We start from the raw sequence: 23,001 nt of genomic DNA on the forward strand, positions 1-23,001 counted from the left end.
ATTTACTTAGATGTAATTAAAAAATAATTAAATACTATGTACAGTAAAAAATTGATATTATTGAAGGATAAAATTAAAATAAAATTTATTTTTATGTATGATTTTTGTCCCTAACGTTTTTGTCCTATTTAAGTCCCTAACGTTTCAAAATCGTCTCAATTTTGTTCCGCCGTCAATTCTGTTAACGGATCCCTAACGGCAGGACAACATTGAGTCAATTTTGAAATGTTAGGGCCTTAAATAGAACGATTGAAACGTTAGGGATAACTTTGGACTAAACCTAAACGTTGGGGACAAAAATGATACTTTACTCTTCTGAATTCAAAGAATGATGGATGGTATAGTTAATCATGCACAAATACTGATTAATTATCCCCTCAACTAAAATCTTTCTTTGCCGTAATAGACGTCTTAATTCATTATAATTCGCCCAGAGACAGGACCAATGGGAGAATTTAGTATATCTCAATCAAATGACTTGCTAGGGAAACTATTTGACGAGGGAGAGCTTTGTTCACTCAACCATACTTCTCTATCTTGCACCGAAACCGGTGAGCTACTTTTGGTCCTATCCAACAACGACCTTAACTTGGGCCCAGTTAGTAGCCCGACCTTGGTTCTACTGCTAAGTGGTTTCTCACTCTCATTAGAGGAGGAGGAGGAGGAAGAAGAAGCGGATAACTCTGTAGAAGCTACAGAATTATGATTGTCACCAAAACTAGGGCACGTAGTAAGCGTGAGTTGTTCTAACTCGCTTGCCACTTCTGTCATTGAAGGCCTCATATCTCTATGGAATGCAAGGCATCTAAATGCCAACTCAGCAACCTTGTGTATTGAGGAAAGTGTCCAAGGATCACTTCTTGCTTGAGGCACGAGAAAGGGGTCTATGATCTCGTCCAAGAGCCCGTTCCCGATCCTATCAGTTGCAAGGGAGGCCAGGTTCACTTCATTATGAGGGCGGGTAAAGTCAACCACCTTGAGTCCAGTTATGATCTCAACAAGAACAACGCCGAAGCTGTAAACATCACTCTTGTCAGAAAGATGAAAGTCTTGATGGTACTGCGGATCAACATAGCCAGGGGTCCCCTGTGGCGCCGTTGAAATGTGGGATATTTCAGTCATTCCAAGTCTAGAGAGACCGAAATCAGCTACCTTTGAACCGAAATTGGAATCCAAGAGTATGTTGCTGGATTTGATATCTCTATGATAGATTGGGGGATTCATGGCAGAGTGAAGATGTGCAATGGCTTGTGCTGTTTCGGTGGCAATTCTTAATCGAATCGGCCATGAAAGACCGTCTCCTCGTTCTTTTTGAAGATGCTGACTCAATGTTCCGTTCGGCATGAACTCATAGACCAGGATCTGTTCTCCGTGTTCTATGGAGCAACCCAACAATCGCACTAAGTTAGTGTGGCTGACTGAAGAGAGGAGCTTGATCTCGTTCATTACTTGCTCGATGCTGTCGTTGGCGTCCCTCTGTTTTATTCTCTTGATTGCAACCAATTCATCATTGTTGTGAAGTTTTCCCGCGTAAACTGTACCGTATGCACCGGTTCCCAGGCGTTGTTTCTCAGAGAAACTGTTGGTGGCTCTCTCTATGTCTTTGTAGGGATAGATAGGGACGCTGTAGTTGACGGTTGCTTCGGTGAACCGCCTTTTTGTGCTCTTTGTGACTCTCAATTTGCTGCGCCTTTTAAACAAACAACAAAATACTGAAACCGCACTTATCATCACTGAAACTCCTACAGCAAATCCTGTCAACCAAAGTAATCTCATATATCAATTTTGTATGTTATAATTCAATGTGTATGGTTTTATTGTATGTTATTTTCCTAGCTAAATATAAGGCACCTGCAATCAAGATGACAAATCTCGCAGTTCCTCCACATCGGCCAGACATGTACTTGGCTGCGTTGCATGCTGAAGAGGCTGCATATTCACAATCCCATCATCACAAAATACAATTACTAACCCAGAACTATATAAAAAAATGACATAACATAAAGTTGAGCTAATAGCAACTTAGTTTATAATATTAATTAGTAGTAGCTAGTGGCCATAGATCATGTTTCAATTCGGATTCCTTGATTGGCGTCTGTGGTTGTACGACAAGGGTTTATCCTCTAATCTATTCAGCAGTTTTGTTGTTTGGTTTAATTACTTTAGCAGTGCATTCTTAATTAGATAATTAATTAGTGCATATAATAGTTAAAAGTTATACATTTTGTTAGGCGAAACTTCCTTTACTTGCGAGGAACGTACTCTTCTAGATTACAACTACTACTACTACTAGTTTGACAAGAAAAAAAGAAAAAACAAAAGGTTCCCCCTTTTGGACCAAATTTTATGGAAAGAACATTTGACCACTGGGCTAATTGATTAGTCTTGTTGACTTAAATTCCCCGTGATTATGGGCTGCCCCAATAAATTAAGTGGCACTTACGTTTTGGGCTCCACCAATTATTTCTCTCGTCTCTTTGCTGGCTGCTACGCGGTCCTACTTGCACCATCCTTTTACGCTTGAGGCCACTCTCAATTATTTAACACTATCCAGCTCATCTTTCAAAATTATGACTCAGATGTTTATTTTGATAGTGCTGCAAATCTATAATCTATAATTATTTATTGACAAAACATCTCGTTATGTTTAGGATTTGCATATAATTATCAAATATTTAATATATCATGTGCAAGATATTGTACCCTAAACTATTGGTCCGCACCGTCTATTTGTACTAGTTGTAATGATGAATGGCATTGGCATGTATCCAATCTAAGAGAGTGGATCAAAGGAAGTACCGAAGTAGCTAGGAAAATGATTATTTATTTGTTTATTTTCTTATTTTTAATACCCAAGAGGTTAAGGACTGTGGCTGGCAAGTGGCAACTCAATATAAAACAAGTCATTTTCAACATGGTGAATTATTTCCTGTGAACTGCTATGACGTAAAGAAAAGTCTCCAACCAAATCATGTCATCCCGATGGATCTTAAAAGAAAAAATGTGACATGTGTGGGAGAATGCAGAAAAGGACGGGATTTATTAATCACATAGTCTGGATTTATTTAAAAAAATATAACAGTGAGACATGGATATAAAAATATAAAATTATATTTAATATATAAAATATAAATAAAAATATTATATTTTGAGATATTAAATTAATATATTTTATTTTTTATATTATAAAAATATAAAAATTGAATAGAGATATAATTTATTTTATTTTTATTATTATTAAATTTTTATAATTATATTTTTTATTTTATTTTTAATTATCATTATTTTTTTATTATCACACAAGGTTAAAGAAAGATTTTAAGCCAAAACTAAGTGTTAAACCACCCTAGCCTAAACCGCAAAAAAGACACCTATAACACTCTCTTAAAAATTATCTAACAAATGCCAGATTCGAAAATGACAACAATAAAAAAACGCAGAGCAGCAATGGTAGAAAATAAATAAAATTGCCACTTACCACCAGTAATTATGAGTAATTATGACACAGAAGGGTGCTGGAAGTTGGAAATGGCAAGTCTCTCGCGGCAGCAACATGAAATCCTTAGGCAAAGGTAAAAGTAGCAGTTCCAGAAGGAAAGATGGAAGAAGTAGGTGAGTGGTGGTGGTAGTTATAGAAAAGGAGGGGAAGAATAGAAAAAATATAAAACAAAGGTGGTAATTATAATAGTAGAAAAAGAAGCGCAAAAGGTTAAGGGTAGAATCGACTTTTTTGCGTGCTTTTGAATGACATTCAAGTGTATTTAATGTTCTAAATACGATAATCGAAGCGACGGTTTTGAAACAACTGTTGAGGGCAACTCCCACGCGCGAGGAAGCCACTAGAAGCCTGGACCCATGCCGAAAAACCTACTTTGAGTAGAAACTATTTTTACGGAAACGCGAGCAGGCGAATGCACCAATCGTGAACCTCACGCCTTGACGTATTGGGGGCACTGTTCTAGCTAACCCAACAGGGGTCGAGGTCTATCGAGCGGACACACACCCACATCTGTACCGACAGACGCCCTTCACGTGATCCGTTCTCTTAGCTCGAAGATTCTGACAGTTAACAGTTAGAAGAGGTTTCGAAAAGGTTGGACTTTAGAGAAAGGGAGGCCACCCGAGCGAATAAGGATAAGGGAGAGGGACCTACCCCTTTCTCTAGGTACGTCATCATTACCCTAATATAGTCGCTTCAACATACGGACACTAATTTAAACATTAAAGTGTCTTTATAGGTGGCTCCATCCGCCAACCAATTAACGACATGCTGGTGTAGCTCCCCATCTCAGAACCAGCTCTCATGTCTTGATCCTCATTCTGACACTTTACAACTGACCAACTCAAGTAACCACATAATATTACCTAATTAAATACACGACTAAAAGAATATATTCAGCCTGTTCCTAATCGCCATTAAAAAATACAGAAAAGCTCTGCATACAAGTCATTAGGGCTTGTATGCTTTACAAGTTAATTAACGAATAAACCTCAAAAACGCGATGCAAGGTCTACGTTCTTCTTCTTCTTCTTCTTCCTCTTCTTCTTCTTTTTTTCTTTCGTTTCTTGCCTTCTCTTTCTCCTTCTTCTTCTTCTTCTTGCTGCACGTTCTTCTTCCTCTTCCTCTTCCTCTTCTTCTTCTTCTTCCTTTCTTTCGTTTCTTGCTTTCTCTTTTTCGTTCTTCTTCTTCTTGCACGTTCTTCTTCCTCTTCCTCTTCTTCTTCTTTTCTTTCGTTTCTTGCCTTCTCTTTCTCCTTCTTCTTCTTCTTGTTGCACGTTCTTCTTCCTCTTTCTATTATTCTTCTTTATTTACGTGCTTTTCTCTCTGTTTTCTTTCTTCGTTATTATCAATTTCCATTGTTTTTTGACATCAAGCTCTAAAATCGTTTTTGAAGAAGAAGAAGCAGCAGAAGATGATGAGGGGGAGAAAGAGAAAGAGTTCTGAAATATGCATAAGGTGTACTTCAACGAATTTTGGGTGTATTTCTTAAATCCTTTAGGTGTATTTTTGTAATCCTTTGGGTGTATTTCTGTAATCCTTTGGGTGAATTCCTATAACCGTTTGGGTGTATTTCTGTAATCTTTTGGGTGTATTTCTATAATCGTTTGGGTGTATTTCTGAAGTTCCATTATCTTCAAATTTGGCAAGAAAATTGTTTTCATGGAAGAAGAAGAAGAAGAGTCGTTCATAATGCATGGTGAGTAGCACGCTTTGAAAACAGAAAGTTGTTGAATAACGTGCGTTTTATTTACTCTTGAATGTGGAAGTGTGTAATGCGTTAATTAAGTGTAATGCGTGTGTTTTATTGGACTTGTAAGACTTGTAAGCCAAAAAGACTTGTATGTGTAGCACGCCTCAAAAAAAAAACAAAGACAGAAAAGTTTTGCACCACTAAAAATGTATCTAAAAATTTGGGGTATAGAAATTAAATTAATCTAACTAAAAGTTAACTAACTATAATACTTTAGAAAATAATAATAAGAACAAAGGCAAGAACTAACCTCTGATTTTCGTACAGCCTGTTCCGGCAAGAAAGCCATCGCCGACAAAGCCTTCCTTGCAGGTACACCGGAAGCCGGGTTTCCGATCAACGGGGGACTCAATTTCGGTACAATTAGCATCACTAGAACACTGGCAAGCTCCCTGAAGCCACCAACCAAGCTGAATTGTGGCTACCTCCAACGACACCGGAGCACCGGAATTGTTCCTCAAATTTTCCGAACAGATGGAAGACATAAAGTTGCCACAGCCGTACCCATCCAAGATGCTCTTATTCAAGAACTTGTTGGTGCTGTTGTTTTCGAAGTAGCAGCTCAAGCTGCTTCCCTCTCTGCAATCCTCAGAGTAGTCAAAGTATTCCCGCACCATAGCCTCCGGAACGGTGCAAGACGACGCCGTTTTGGAGCAGTTCTGCACGAAGATCACGTTCCCCGATGTGGGAGCGTACTTGTGGCTGAAGAGTTCGTGGAATGTATAAAATGGGCGATTGCACTGTGCTTTGATGCCGACGATTATGCTGTCCGTTGTTACTTCTTGGACTGGGAATTTACCGATCAAGATTCCGCCGTCGGTGGTACAATTGAGGCGGATTCCGCAGTCGGAGGAGAATCCGAAAGGGTAAGGGTAGGGTTTGGATGAACCGCATGTTTGGTTGCACGTTCGGTAGTTTACTTGTGCTGTGCTTAGAGAGAGGAAGAGACAGCATAACACTAGAAGGATCAAAATTGTGTGCTTTGTGATGATGATCATGGCAGTGGCAACAAGGCAGAGATTATTTATCTAAGAAAAGGGATTTCTCATTTAGGTGAAGGATAAAGGAGGAAGAAAGAAAAGGAGAGAAAAGAGACAACTTGATCGTAGTATGAGTTTGAACGATGAGAATATTGGGCTAAGACTTTCGTGGTAGTTGTTGATCAGTATCAGAATTGTGATTGTATATTTTTTTTTTTTTATTTTGTTGGAGTAATAAAAAAAAATAAACATATATGATCCGTTAAGACGACTTGACTACTTGTGGGTGGGGGAAATTGTTTTATTTTCTATTTTTATTTATTTTTTCTTGCTTTCTTTTGGACTTGGACGCCTATGAATCTATCTCTATCTTTTGTCGTCTTTTCACACCATTAGGTGAATAGTTTAATTCTAATGACATCTAACAAAGACAAACCATGAAAGGAAAAGGAATGACATAAAAAATTAAAAATATAGTATTAATAAACCGTTTCTGGATGATCGCTCATTTGAATAATATTGGAGGGTGTTAATCAAGGCACGAAAGCCTACTCACGGATGTTCTGTATGTTCACATTTGAGACGCTGACCGCTATGATTTAAGATCATTATTGAAGCCTTTTTAACCTTTTTTTATTCGCTGCAGTAAGATCCTTGTAGCCTTATGTGCATCACTGCATGGTTAATTGTTGATTTAGGGGAAGCAATTCTTCTTACCATGTGAAAGGGATATACAATAACATTAAATGAAAAATACAGAAACAGTAAAGTATAGAACACGGCACACGGCAGAACAGTAGCTAGATGAAACACCTGCCACTTTGAAAAATCAAAGCAATTAAGGAACGAAATTTCTCTCTCTCAAAAATTATGGATATAGGACAAATCCGATAGTTCATAATGCTAGTACAAAATCCTTTTCCTTTTCCATATCAAAACTCAAAAGCTATTTTCCTTATTGTAAGTGTTAATATATATTTTAATACAATAATTAGATAACTGATGAAAGTGAACGTGAATCAATACAACTAGATAACCAATGAAAGTAAACGTGAATCACAGGCACAGCTTATCTTGGCCACTTATGTTACTCACCCATATGTGAAGAAGATAAACGGTACTAATTTTCAACGGACAAGAACAAGAAGCTAGCATACATACTCGTTGCGGCAATGCTTTTATGATTTGTCCGTATCAACATGGATTGTCAATTAATGTTACTGTACCTAATAGGCAGAGCAATAAAAGGGAACTACCCGTGTGTTTTTAATTTAGCTAGAACATAACTAATTAAAATTCAATTAACTCCATACAGTATTTGTTTTCAATGGAAAAATTTCTGGCCGCCATGCTTGACTTCCTTCTTACTCAATTATAAATAATCCGATATCCAGCACCAAGACATTGTGTGGACTCTGACCCTCCATAATTTCCGTACAATTCGAGCCAATCCTCATCTTAAGAAGAATGAGGAACTTCTATAAAATAAAACAAATGTTCTCATATTCAGGACCTTTTCATTAATCTTCAAGTAGGTTTGCACTGCGACAAAATATAGAGGTAGAATTTAATTACTTATTTCTTACTAGAGTTTTTGTTGTTATTACCATAATATAAATCTTTTAAATTACGCTGTTTTTGTTTTGACATTATAGATTATGACACAAAAAATTTATAAAATCAAAATATTTTTACAAAAAGATCATAGAGAATGAAAGTTTCCGTCAACTAAGAAGATCAGGATCTCCTTAGATAAAAAAAAAATCAAATAATAAGCTTTTCAATTATTATTTTCATATGAAAGAGTTTAATTTTTTACTAATAATTAATTCTAACATTCATTATCTAAAACTTGAAAGAATTTAATGTGTATACTTTTATATTTGATTAGGTATCAAGTCTGTTGTAAAAATAAAAGTAATTAATTTTCATGCTTGTTATTTAAAAATAATATTTTTTCGCTCTCTATATATAAAAATATAATTAGATATTAGTATAAAAAAATTATATTGATAGTTATAAAATTAACTCAAAATTAATTATTTTTGAAACAATTAAATCTTAATTCTAATTATTAATCACAACATTAGTATTTTCTCTAAATTATATGTAATAAATATTTGAAAAAAAAGAAGTAAAAGTATAAATTATAAAGATAAGTAGTAAAAATTTAAACTTTAATAAACAAATAAAACAAGTATAATAATAATAATAATAATAATAATAATAATAATAATAATAATAATAATAATAATAATAATAATAATAATAACTATATTTTTTATGTGAATAAGATTACGAAATTATTTTTTATTTATATTTAATTATAAATTTAATGTATTTTTTATAATTTATAAATTTATTTGAATTATATTATTTTATTAAATTTATATTTTGTAGAATAGAAAAGTAGAGAGAGATAGAGAATGAGAGAGAAAAAAGAGAAAAAGAAAAAGAAGAAAAAAGAGGAGAAAGGGAGTTTGTTAATTTTGAATAGAAAGATTTTATTTTAATTGTAATGAAAGAATATTTTTTGATACATTTTCGTTTGTCAAATTAGTAATATAAAATATAAATTATAAATTATATATAGAGTGGAAAGGATATAAAAAACCAAAGAAGGAGAGAGAGGTAGATAAGAAGATGGAAGAAGAAAGAATTTTTTAAAATAAATAAAATAAATGTTTTAGTTACCAAAATATACAATTTGTAACAGTTTTACCAAAATTCATCATATTTCTTATCTCGTTTATAGTAAAAACGAAATAAAATTGCACGCATCTCGTTTACACCGTAAAGGAGATAAGGCACAAAACAACATGATCGTATCATGTTTTATACACGTGGTGTGTAACGGTCGTATCTCGTTTACAGTGTAAACGAGATACGTACAATCTTATTTCGTTTACAAGACTAAATGCAGTCTATATATACAATTCGTTTACGGCGCCATTTGGATAAGTTTTCGTCCATTTCTTCAACTTTTCTCCAATTTCTACCCTCTTACAACGATATTATCAACTTACTCGGCGAGCATGGCGCGTGTAGATGTACATGATCTGGATATCAACTGACTGAACGTGATATTGCACATCGCAGGGGCAGCTGACTTTGAGATTAGTGTTGTTTTCTTTCTGTTTATGTCAGAGTATGTATGTGTAGCTATACTTAGAATACTTTTATAGTTTTAGTATACAACACATGTTTGGTGGATGAATATATTGTTAGGAAGGGTTGATAGGTATGATTTTAGGTATTAGTTAAATTATGTTCTTAAGTTATTCATTTTGTTTTTATTTGAAGTAAGTTGTTAGGTAAATGTTGGGTGATTAAGTTATTAATCATTTAAGTAAATATTTTTAGTTAAATTAATTTATTAACTAGATATTTAGTAATTTAGTTATAATTAACTACATGTTTATCAATTTAGTTATTAATTATTTAAGTCAATATTTTTATTTAAATTAATTTATTAACTACATGGTATTAATTTAGTTATTAATTAATTAAATAAAATTTTTTATTTAAGTTAATTTATTAAGTAAATGTTTTTACTTAATAAAGACGAACAAAGATGTGATACTAAACTAAGCCTCGTCTGTAGGTTGATTCGGATAGCCTTTCTGAGTATGCCTGAATTGTCTAGATAGACCACACCTCTTCTCTTGGCGCTCACCCTCATCCATCTCATTACGAAACCTGGTGGATGTCTCCCAATAGCCTTCCTGCACATGGATGGACTAGGACGCAGCTGTGTTCCATATCACTCCGGCTAAAGATTTTCGTCTGGTATAAGTGGGAACTCCACCTCATACACCTTGAATGCAGCCTCCTACCTATACACTGGATGCACATAAGGACCCCATTCGACACTTGCGATGGCATAGGCGGCAAGCGCATGACGACATGAAAAATGCAGTGACTGGAAAAGGCCACAGTCACACGTCTGCCATCAACCGAACACGGAACAAACTTTGCGACCAACCCTCGAAAGGCTTTAACTCCTCAACCACAAACACTGAAGCTTGTCTATCGTAGTGAGTAACGCACATCTTCGAGATCCTTTCTCTTAACTTCTCAATAGCAACATTCAGCCATTGGAAAAATTGATTCCCCGCCCCCAGTTGTACTTGTGCCTCCCTTCCCTTCTTGACGAACAACTACTGCATCCTCTCATAGGTGCATCGCACAATGGCTGAAATCGGTAAATAACGTGTATCCTTAAGTACTGCATTCATGAATTCGAAGAGGTTCGTTGTCATGTGCCCAAATCAGCGATCGCTATCGCAGTGTTGTAGCCAGATCTCTTTGTTGAACCTACCAGCCCAGTCTGCCATCTCTCATGACAAACCTCTCAAGGCATCCATGTACTACTCGTACCTAGCTTTGCTTGGACTATAAGTAGCATTTATGAGATATTTCTTTCCCTCAGAAAACTTTAAACAAGACATAAAGTTTGCCGCCATGTTCTTGACACAATAAGCATGAACGCTCTATAAAGCTACCAACCACTATCATCGCCTCTCAGTGTAGCCTTGATAGCCTGAGATCTATCAGAAATAATTAATAGGCCATCCTGTGGGCCACATGTTGTCTCAGATTGGTGAGGAAGAAAGACCAGGACTCTGTGGTCTCAGACTCAACAATTGCAAAGGCTACATGAAGGATATTACTGTTACCGTCTTGTGCCACTGCAATAAGCAAAACACCACAATATTTACCATACAGCGTGCCGTCGATAGAGACGAACGGATTGCAATGCTTGAAAGCCTCCACATAAGCAGGGAAGACCCAAAATACTTTATCAAACATGCTACAGTCATGCACCATAAGGTGCCCATCATAGTACGGTACAGCCCTGAACTCACATATCGTTCCAGGATAATAACTCTGCAGTGCTTGCAGCAATCTCGGCACCTTATTGTATGACTCCTCCCACCCACAATATATTTGTGCAACATCCTTTTGCTTCGCCATCCAGATCTTTCTGTACGAGGGTGATAGCTTTGCCTAACTGCACCTTGTAGAACGGGGATGCTGATGGATGGGCTGGATTGTATCAATGGCAGAATGACACGGCAGATGAGGTTGCTATCCAACTGTCTATAGTCTTGGGACCTGATGGGTGCTAAACACATGTGTGCTCCTCCAACCTTACGCACCTCCCTAACGACATAACACATACATGGTTGGCATTTAATTCAAATATAATAATTATAAATGAGAAAATACACCACGGTTAAACCTGAACTCATCAATATCAAAGATTCTGTCGGAGGGGAACAAGGAGACTCCAAGGGCAGCCTGCTGCATATTGCCAGCAATGCACATGGTACTTTAATCGATCTGACTCCACAACTCGGTACTCAGCACTTCTGCGAATATTGTAATTCTTCACACCCTGCATTACTGCATATCTACTTTTGAACTTGTGGCCAACACAAAACTCTACACCACTGTCTAAGTTGTAATCGTCTTCACCCGTGTTGGAAAATGGAGTTTTCTCATGCATCCCGTCCAGATCTAATGTATGATAGTGACTGAATACAACTGATAAGGTCAGAATTGGGTGCGGGGAGGGCAGAAAATACCGAATTGATGGCTTGACCGGCGTCTCTGGTACAAATTTCTCTTCATCATCATCTTCAGAAGAACTACTGTCGTTGCTATTTGCAACATACTCCTCGTCGGAGTCCTCACCATCAATGTCCATGTTTTCCACTGGACTAGTAAAGTGTAGCAGTGGTGGTACGAGAGGAGGGTCGTCCTGCACAAAATCCGACTGGCTAAATCCACCGCCATAGACATCGCCTACCTCTACAGAAAGTTCCATCACTTGTTCCACCATGATTCTCCTATGGATGTCAAACATGAGGCACACATGCTCGACTCCATGGAGTCAAAACAGATGAAACTAAAAAACTCTATTTTCTACGGTGCTAGCAACCAATACCCCATTCTTCCGATCTTTTTTCTCCCACTACCACCAATGCTACCCAATATTAGACTTTTCAGCTCTGACAAAAAACTTACTTGCCAGGTACGCAACAAAATGAGATTCTCTCATATGGAAATTGGAATACACACTTACAATCACATATCCACTACTACTAGACATTTTGGCTTATTTTTTGGAAGAAAAACGGAAGAGAAGAAGAAGTGAAATGTTGGTGGATAATACAAAGGGTTACACATCCTTTTATAGCTGTTGAAAATTTGTCGAAACGTATCTTGTTTACATTGTAAATGTCATTTATCTTCACATATCTCGTTTACACTGTAAATGAAATATACACATCTACCTTCTTATGTCTTATCTCGTTTATAGTGTAAACGAGATACGTGTAATAGAATGTAACACCGGATTATTTGACTTATCTGTTTTCAGGTAACTCCCGATTAGTAACAGAATATAACACCTCATGTATTGTCGGAGGGTGACAGGATCTGAGCTAGATGGTACATGCTGCACCCTCTGCCTCAGTCACGTCAGCTTGATGAAAAACAACTCATTCCTCTGCTCCCTCGGCTGCTGAAAGTGCGGAGGCCTAGCACCTAGGAGCTCTTTTACCCATTTCCAAGTGGGGTGTTGGTACCATGTCTGAAAGTCCTGCAAACAGCCGTCAACTAGCTCTTCATTGGTGCGTAACCCAAGGTGGTATATAATGTCCTGTAAAATGATGGTGCATTCACCCCAAGGCAACTGGAAAGTGTGGAAGTGCTCCACAAAAGCAGCAATCAGGGTATTGTCAAAGACAAAGTCCTTGAGCTGCCACATGTCGACAAACCCAGCCTCCCTCAAGTATGGAAGAATGACGTCCGATGGTGCAAGGGTGTGGCTAACTCGTCTAGGAAGTAACAAGTGAGGCCTCTATTAAAATAAAAAAATATTTCAATAAAAATTTAATTTAATACATGAAATATTTAAAATCAAAATTAAGAATATAAAATTTGAAATAAAAAATAAAAAATAAAAAATAAAAAATATAATAAACAATTATTTTACATCTTAAAATTTATTATTCTTCCTGATTAAATTAAATAAATCCATAAATATCAAACATTTAACAAGTTTTTTTAAAGAGAATCTAACTAATATCCATAAAAGCAAGTTACTAACAATATATTCCACCACCAAATAAAAGCTAAATTGCCAATTAACCTAAACAATGTACTAACGCAACATCTATTTTAGTCATATATATAGCAGTATTAAATCTATAAAAGTACCATAACTATATGCATATTATTTAAAAGAGAAAAATAACAATATTAATCTAAAAGTCGATCGCTCCAACGATATGCCACGTTGCGTTCAAACAATTGATATCATTATGTCAAACATCTACGCGTGTCGGTAATATTAAGAAAAAAAGGTCCAAAAAGGAGAAAAAAAATGTAAAAGTGAATGAAAGTGACACTTTTCACGTTGTAAACAAGTTGCTTATATAAAATAGCGTTGATTATGGACACATCTCGTTTATATTGTAAATGAGATAAACTCAGTATAAATGAGATACACCTTAATTAGTTCGTTTACACACTATAAACGAGATAAGTAAGATAATGTAAATCGATAATAACTCTACAAAATACCGATTTTCATAAATAAAATAATTAAAAAAAATTTAAAAAAAAATCCCTTCTTTCTCTCTATTTTAAATTTTTAATTCAAACAGATTTTTATATAGCAGATTTTTGTGAACATAAGGCCAAAATCAAAGAAATAAGCCCAACTATAGTAGGACTTGTACCTTCTGAATCAATGATTTGGGCCCTTGCTGATTGTAGGTTGATATATTTTTATCCAATGACGTTGAAATTTCAGACTAAGTCCAAGAAAAAACGATATTACAATTAGAATTTAGAACTTTGTTTTTTAGATAATCCACAAAAAAGTCAACCAAAAACAAAATAATAATAAAATAAAAGGATAATTAAAAAATAAAGTATTTTTTATAAGTACCACATGACGCAACAAAGAACAAGATAAGATGCCGATAACTATATGATAAATTGAAGCCCAATACATTTTAATTAATAATAATTGAAACATAATAATATATTAAGGTTTGTAAAAAAAAAAAAAAACTACTTTGATAAATACGTTAAAAAATATCTTTTATTTAAAGACGTTTACATGTATCACATTATTATTAGATGTATTTATTAAATCAGTTAATAATTAATAATTTATTCTTTAATAAATCAGAACAAAATCAGTTTATTTTAGCAACAACAATAAGTGTTTGTTTGGGCGCCATTATTTTGATAAAAAAAGATCTTTTTTCAATGAAAAAATATCTTTTTTTATTTTTTAGCGTGTCTGGCAAATTTCGAGTAGTAAAAGTAAAAGCACTAGAAAAATCAGAAAAACATCTTTTTTGAGAAGTTATAATTTACATCTTTTTTTAAAAGATCTTTTTCCTTAAAAAAAGATGTTTTTTATGTAATAAATAAATAAAAAGTACTTTTATATATTGTTATATCCAAACATAATTGATAGATAAAAAGATCTTTTTGCATGAGATACCCAAACATAAAATTACTTTTACTTTTCCATAAGATCTTTTAAAAAAAGATAACTCGAAAAAAGATCTTTTCTTAGAAGTTCATCCAAACAAGCCCTAAATCTAATTGTCCACATTATAATTATCAGATCCGGTTCAATTTGATTGGTCTACATAATCTAAACCGAATCATATTTAATTTTTTTGAGAAAAAGATAAATATATTTTTGATTTTTTTTGGACATTTAAATTTCTAAAATATTTAAAAATACAATTAGGTCCGTGAAAAAAAAAAACCCTATACCTAGGCCTTTGCACTAGCCCAAGTTCAATCTATCACTAATCTCTCAATCTAATCCGACAAAAAATCATAGCCCTCAGCGTCTCCTTCCTCTCATTTTCTCACTGAAACTCGAGCTCTCTCATCTCTTTGTTCACTAGCTCTCGTGATCTCAAGCTCTCTTCCTCTCTCGTCTCCAGTCTTGCATTCAAGATCCTCGTCACTCTTCGTGTCATCAGTCATCACCGTCTCGCACTTAATTGCGCGCCTTCTCGTGCTCATCATCGCCGACAGCAGAAGTAGTCGATCCCAAGACTGATCGTCATTGTCGTCTTCTTGTTTTGAATCTCGCCGTCAACTTTCTTCCCGCCGTCATATTCCTTCGCAACCAAAAACTGATCTCTTATTTGGTAATGTTATTTAATTTTTATTTTTTTGTCCTATGTTTCTTGCATTATAGTACAAATGTATTCATACACTTGAAAGCCAACACATCATTCACTTAATACTATCAAGTACCAATGTTGCAATGCATCTCTTTAAGAGGGTGTTAAGGTGTTAACAACTTTGATTGATAAGAGAAATGAAAAGAATAAAAAAGTTTAACAAATTTGATTGACAATTTACTTTTTAAAAGAGATATATTTGAAGAGTTTTTATTATTCTCATTTCATGATTCCTTTACATCAGAAAGTTGTTTGAATGCCAAAATACTAATTAATTAATTAGCTAATTATTAACCAGATTTTAAATGATAAACCTATATGTTTTAAATAATTTAAATTGTGATTAGCTTGCTTTAAATTGTAGTATGGACTAGATAGATTAGAAGCCTAAGCTCGATGGAATTATAGAGTGGTGGCCGTCACTAAAATTGGAGAATATTGTTTAAATAAACTGACTAAAATTAAATTTAAAATTTAAAGGTAGCTGAAATTTAAATCACTGCACTTTTATTTTAATTTGTTATTGAAAATATCACTGAACTATTTTTTTAGCTGAAAATCATCATTGACATAAATTTATTAACCTTGAATAATTTGTTGAACTAATTTTTTTGTTAATTAAAATCATCACTAAGATAAATTTTTTATTGATTATCATCTGTGAACCTTAAATTTGTTGCTGTCTTGCTCAAATAATTACTTAGTTAAATATTTTTGTTGTTGAAAATCTTATAGAGTTGAATTTGTTAGTGATTGAATCATGAATTTGTTGTTGTCTTTTTGAATAATTACTTAGTACATGAAAATGAATGTTAAAGGAAAATCTCTGCCAGAAATTATTATTTCTCCTTTTTTTTTATGATTTATTGTTTAATATCATGCTTAGTTATGCTTAGAGCACGATAGATTTGCATAGTTGTTCATTTTTTTCAATGATTTACTATTTGTTACATGTCTTTGGCTATTACAAATATTAGCTAAAATACATATGATTTATTGGTTAAAACATTTGAGATTGGTTAGCACCTGAATTTTTAGATAGATTTGAACTATGGATATAATTGAAGTTGAGAAAAATCAGTTTACAGCAAGTGATCATAGGGCATGATGATTGAATATATTTTAAATGATTGAGTGGCAAGTGGCTAATTGCATTGACTATATTGCCTCTTTTTTATTCTTATAGTGTCTGTTGTGGTTTAAAAGTTATGATGGATAATGTTTTTTCTGGGTTTGATCAGGTTATAATAGAAAAAATGAGGTTTGATCAGGTTTAAAAATGAGTCTCAGTAGTCAGCATGATCGGATCATCTTGGTAACATTATCGTTCTTCCGCATGAATTTTTCTAGTTGAATTGATGTTCTGAGCAACATTATACTATGTGTGTAAGCTGAAGATGAGATACTTCAAACTTCCTATATATGTTTCTCTAATCTAGGTCTTTTTCTTTCTATACAAAAAGTAACAAAAGGAAGTTCATCAAGGGATTTCATTGTATCAACCTCTTATTTGATTGTGTTAGTTTGTGTAGAAATACACTCTTGTCTTAAAAAATTTTAACCCCTCTTTTATTCTTAGCTTCTACACTTTGTATGTTTTAGTATAGTCTAATTACTTGTACCAAATGCGATTATAAGATCATTGTAAACGATTAAGACATCTCGATCATCAGCTACATATAATCTTCTGGCTTAGTGTGATAAGCAATAAGCAATTGATTAATAAATGCTGTAACACCCTACCACACAGAGCTTTATGCTTAAGTCGTAAAACTGAGGTGGTGTGGTATTACGACCTCCAAGATAAAATATATATACGTATAATAATTGAAAGAACGTAGTATACGAGGAGCCTTGAAGAATAGGTAACGCAAAAATTGCAAAATTAAAAGCGCAATGCTCAGGAATAAGGTTAACTTGCGTACGAAGAAATATATATATATATATACAGAAAACAAGATTAGAGGGTCAAGATTACAAAATAACAAGCTCCTAACTCAGCTTGCAAAGCCAAGGCTGGCCGGAGAATATTTACATACATATATATATCAAACCCATAACCTAGAATACATATATAAAATCCTAGGTCTCCATACACCTCTAAGAGGTACAAAAGTAAAACAAGTTGTTGGGAGAATTTTATACATATAGTCATATAGAAGTAGTACACAAAATAAAGTCCCAAAGATTCACTTCACTGCAGAACTCCAGACGCCTAGCGAGGTGCCTCTCGACCTGCATCTGAAAAACACAAATATCCATATAGAATAAGAATTGGAGGTTCTCAGCATGGTAATGGTGCCGCATATATAAGATATAAGGTCCCAGAAAAGCCAGAGGCAATCCTAGAACGCCGACACTCAGATTATAAAGATTAAAGAACTAAAACAGAAACCATAAATCAAGGTGGTTTTCTAAGGATTCCTAACTTAACCAATTCCTTAACCTAAACCCTCAATCCTCCTCCTTTCCTCCTAACCTCCGACACCGGTGAAACCGTACAAACAAATAAGCAGACAATGGCAAACACAGGTAGAATACAAGTACTGCAGATAGCAAATACAACAATTAACATAGTAAATTCACTTAGGCATTCCTAATTAATGCACAACAAGCAATTCAAACAATATTCATATGATGTATGCCTGTCCTATGGCTGATGACTTTCATCTGTCGGTTATCAAGCCAACCCGACAAGTCTGGCTGCTAAACCCTGGACTGTCCCCCCAAAGAGTCTATGCATAGCTTTTTCTCTTATATAGAATATGCTCATTGTGGATATCCTTCTTGAGAATTTATATGTGCCCGGTCACCCTTACGACGTAGGGTCAACAGAGTATCGAGTCTCGACCTGGAACACGTGGTGGCAAGCCACGGTACTTTACTCAGGAAAACTCGTATCTCAGATAAATTGAGTGCATAAGCATTCATAATCATTCATAATCATTGTACAATCATTCATCATACTCATGGCATCACATATACTTCACTTCTTTACACTTTTCATACATAATTCATCATTTTTCAACCTTACTTCACCACCAACTTACCACCTTTTCCTAGCTTCATCTTATTACTAGGCATACTATTAAGATCTAGGGCTAAAATAATGAAAATAGAGGTTTAGAAGTTCGAAATTAGGTTTTAAAATACAAAATTCATTTTTGCTGAAAACAAGAGTCACGCGTACGCGTGGGCGTGCATTTTTCCATTCTTGCGTACGCAAGCACCTTGCTCGCGTACGCGAGATGCCCAACCCGAAAAGGTTGGTCGCGTCACGTCAGGTGGTCGCGTACGCAACCCCTCAAAAACCACTGCTTGCGTACGCAAGTACCCTGCTCGCGTACGCAAGTACCCTGCTCGCGTACACGAGATGCCAAACCCGAAAGGGTTGGTCGCGTCGCGTGCAGTGGTCATGTATGCAAGATCTGCAGATTGGCAAAAATGTTGAATGCTGCAGAATTTTCAGTTTTGCACTCCAATCTTTCGACGCGAATAACTTTTTTGTTTTAAAATATTTTTCATCCGTTCTACGAACGGCGTAAACTTACACAAAGTCCTCAAACCTCTATTTTCATTAAAAAAAAATCAAACTTAATTTCAACATTCTATACATATAGTCAGCATCACAGCATACCATATCACATTAACGCAACACTACACCCTTCCATCACCCACCATACCTCACTTTTACAAAACTCCCATACATAAACTTAACAATTATACCAACAAATAATCAACAATCTATCATCTATACATATTAATTATTACCAACTTATCAATCATCATTAAACCATCATTTATCATTCTATTTCCATCATAAGCAATAATCACTAACAAATGCTCAATCCATATCAACAATTATCATCAAGGTACTAAACAATTAACATACTCATGCATTCACACCTATCCTATGGTCACCTAGCCTAAGTTTTCACGAGACATTATATATTAAATACGAGAAACCAAAACCATACCTTGGATTTCCTCGTATAATCCAAGACAACCCACTTAGACAAGTTTGCAAGCCCTCAACACGAAAATTCAGCAACTAGTACCAACTCCAAGCTTCCAATTAAGCTTCCAACATTTCCAATTGCTTCATATCACATATATATACACACCTAACACATTTGATCACATATACATACCCAAAATTCAATACCCAACACACTTAATCAATGAATTAGCTAGGGTTCTAGGACTCTCACCTTACTCAAGTACCAATAAGCAAGATTGAACGTTTTTCTCAAGCTAATTGGATCCTATAACATAAAAGGACTAAAATCTCAACACCCACTTATAAAATTTTCAAAAAATTTGGTGAAGGTGAGGCTGAGAACAAAAATGGAAGTTCCTTACCAAATTATACACCGGGCTTTGTAAAGCTCGACGCCGCGGATGCGTGACCGCAAACGGTGCGGCGATCGAATCTCGAAGTAGCAAGATATAGTGATTTGAAGTGGAACCAAAGGTTTTGGAACCAAGGGTTTTGGAACCTTCCCCTCTCTTTCCTTGTGTTCTTCCAACGTGAAACAGCCAGGAATAGGGAAGAACTGAGCTGAGCTCATTTGGTTAAGTGGAGTGTGGGTTGGGCTTTGGGCCCAATATGGGCCCAATTCGCCCGGTTTGGCCTATTCGGCCCAATCTTGGGCCAAATTCTTTAAAATTAGTTTCAAAATTCTTATTGTAATTAGCTCTACCTTATTAATCTATAAAATTCACATTTCTAATTTTTTTACTAAAAATTAATTTATTGATTAATTATTCGCTAATTTTACGGGATTTACATCCTACCCACCTAATTAAGAATTTTGCCCTCAAAATTTAGATTTAGTTACCTAAAAAGAAGTGTGGGTAGTCCTTCCGCATATCCGATTCGAGTTCCCAAGTATGTTTTTTGATACGAGCCTGACGCCAAGCTACTTTCACCAATGATACTTCCTTTTCGCGTAATCGTTTGATGCTGGTGTCGTCAATCCTAACCAGAATTACTGGAAGCGTCAGATCTTCTCTTACTTAAACCGATTTCGATTCCAGAACATGACTTGCATCGGGAGTATACTTCCGAAGTTGCAACACGTTAAACACGTCATGCAGGTTCAAAAGATGCGGAGGTAAGGCAATCCTATAAGCTACCGGCCCAATCCTCTTCAGAATTTCAATGGTCCGATATAATGGAGATTCAGTTTTTTTTGTTTTGATTGCTCTACCCACTCCGGTTGTTGGAGTAAGCTTCAGAAACACATGCTCTCCTTCTTCAAATTCTAAAGGCTTCCGCCTTTGATCAGCATAGCTCTTCTGACGGCTCTGAGCGACAAGCATTTGGCTTCAAATTTTCCTTATCTGCTTAGTGGTTTCAGTTATCATTTCGGGCCCTAACAAGCTTTTCTCTCCAGCCTCATACCAGCATATCGGAGATTGACACTTTCTCCCATACAGAGCTTCATACGGTGCAATTCCGATGCTCGCATGGTAGCTATTGTTATATGCAAACTCCACTAGCGGCATATATCGATCCCAGCTTGCCGGCTGGTCCAGAACACATGCCCTCATCATATCCTCTAGGATTTAAATTGTTCTCTCCGAATGACCCTCTGTCTGAGGGTGATACACAGTACTTAAGCTTAACTGAGTCCCAAATGCCCGTTGAAAAGCTCCTCAGAATCTTGAGGTGAAACGAGGATCTCTGTTGGATATAATGGTGGAAGGCACGCCATGCAACCTCACAATATCTTTAATGTACAAGCGTGCTAGCTCCTCCAACGTGCAACTCATCCGAATAGGGAGAAAGTGAGCCGACTTTGTCGGTTGATCCACAATCACCCAAACAGCATCATATCCAGCTCGAGTTCTTGGTAATCCTGACACAAAGTCCATTGCGATGCTCTCCCATTTCCACTGCGGAATTGCTAAGGGTTGAAGGGTTTCTGATGGTCTTTGATGCTCAATTTTGACTTTCTAATAAGTCAGGCACTTAGATACATGCAACGCTATGTCATTTTTCATTCCCGGCAACCAGAACATAGCTTTCAGATCTTGGTACATCTTAGTGCTTCTCGGATGGATAGAAAACCCGTTTTTGTGCGCTTCCTTTAAGATATCCTGCCGTAAGGTTCCAACAATCGGCACACAGATCCTACCCTTGAATCTCCATATTCTGTCATCGTCCCATGATACTCTCTACCGCTTCCCTTGCTCAATTGCCGGCCACACCTTCTGTAATTTCTTCTTGTCTTGTTGAGCTTTTTCGATCTTGAACTTAAAATCACTTGAAATTTGCAATTGGCTTAAACATAGAGTACCTGACTCCTCTCTATCTCCCTTTTTCAGACCTTCGAATGCCTTTAGCAATTCTTCCTCTCATAGCATCATCCAGGCAGTGCATAGGGACTTTCGACTCAAAGCGTCTGCCACAACATTTGCTTTTCCAGGGTGGTAATTCAACTCAAAGTCATAATCCTTTAGAAGCTCCATCCACCTCCTCGGACACATATTCAACTCTTTTTGCTAAAAAAGGTACTTCAAGCTCTTGGAGAAAACTTGAAACTTGACGCCAAAGAGGTAATGCCTCCAAACCTTTAGAGCAAACACAACGACAACAAGCTCTAAGTCATGAATCGGATAATTCATCTCGTGCAGCCTTAACTGCCGTGAGGCGTATGCCACGACATTACAGTGCAGCATTAACATGCACCCTAGACCCTTCAAGGATGCATCACAGTACACCTCAAATGGTTTACTCGGCTCAAACAATACCAATAATGGTGTAGTGGTCAACTTCTACTTCAATACTTGAAAACTCTCTTCACACTCAGAAGTTTAGAAAAATGGCGCATCCTTCCTGGTCAGTTTGGTTAAAGGCAAGGCGAGTTGTGAAAATCCTTTGATGAACCTTCGGTAATAACCCGCCAAACCAAGAAAACTCCTAATCTCCGTTACAGAAGTTGGTCGCCCCCAGTCCATTACTGCCTCAACTTTAGTAGGGTCCACAGCAATCCCTTGTTGACTTACCACATAGCCAAGAAACTTCATCTCACTCTTCCAGAATTCACATTTAGATAGTTTAGCATACAATTTTCTTTCCTTCAAGATTTATAGCACGGTTTGCAAGTGATCTGAATGCTCTTCATTATTTTTAGAATAAATTAGTATGTCATCAATGAAGACGACTACAAACTTATCCAGAAACAGACAGAAATTCGATTCATGTAGTCCATGAATACCGCAGGAGCGTTCGTCAACCCAAAAGACATTACAGTGTACTCGTAATGACCATAACGAGTTTTGAAAGCATTCTTAGGGATGTCTTCGTCCCTCACCCTTATTTGGTGATAACCGGATTGTAAGTTAATCTTGGAAAATACTCCGGCTCCCTGAAGTTGGTCCATTAGGTCGTCGATCCTTGGTAACGGATACTTATTCTTCACGGTAACCTTGTTTAGCTGCCGATATTCAATACATAAGCGCATGCTCTCATCCTTCTTCTTTACCAGTAACACTAACGCTCCCCCGGAGAAACACTCGGCCGGA

At 35.9% G+C, this 23,001-nt stretch overlaps 2 protein-coding genes across 2 annotated transcripts; both read right to left on the minus strand.

The window, feature by feature from the left end:
* Positions 1 to 320: 320 nt before the first annotated feature.
* LOC112764377 (wall-associated receptor kinase-like 14) lies at positions 321 to 6,805 on the minus strand. The gene is made up of 3 exons (XM_025809935.3): positions 5,503 to 6,805; positions 1,852 to 1,929; positions 321 to 1,754 (listed from the first exon to the last, which is right to left on the minus strand). The coding sequence occupies exons 1-3, from the start codon at positions 6,248 to 6,250 to the stop codon at positions 466 to 468; spliced, it is 2,115 nt and encodes a 704-aa protein (XP_025665720.1). The 5' UTR covers positions 6,251 to 6,805; the 3' UTR covers positions 321 to 465.
* Positions 6,806 to 10,795: 3,990 nt separating this feature from the next.
* On the minus strand, positions 10,796 to 11,209 carry LOC112763714 (uncharacterized). The gene has a single exon (XM_025809314.1). The coding sequence runs from the start codon at positions 11,207 to 11,209 to the stop codon at positions 10,796 to 10,798; it is 414 nt and encodes a 137-aa protein (XP_025665099.1).
* Positions 11,210 to 23,001: the final 11,792 nt, after the last annotated feature.

This window comes from Arachis hypogaea, chromosome 17 (assembly GCF_003086295.3).
Source record: "Arachis hypogaea cultivar Tifrunner chromosome 17, arahy.Tifrunner.gnm2.J5K5, whole genome shotgun sequence".
Lineage (NCBI taxonomy): Eukaryota > Viridiplantae > Streptophyta > Magnoliopsida > Fabales > Fabaceae > Arachis > Arachis hypogaea.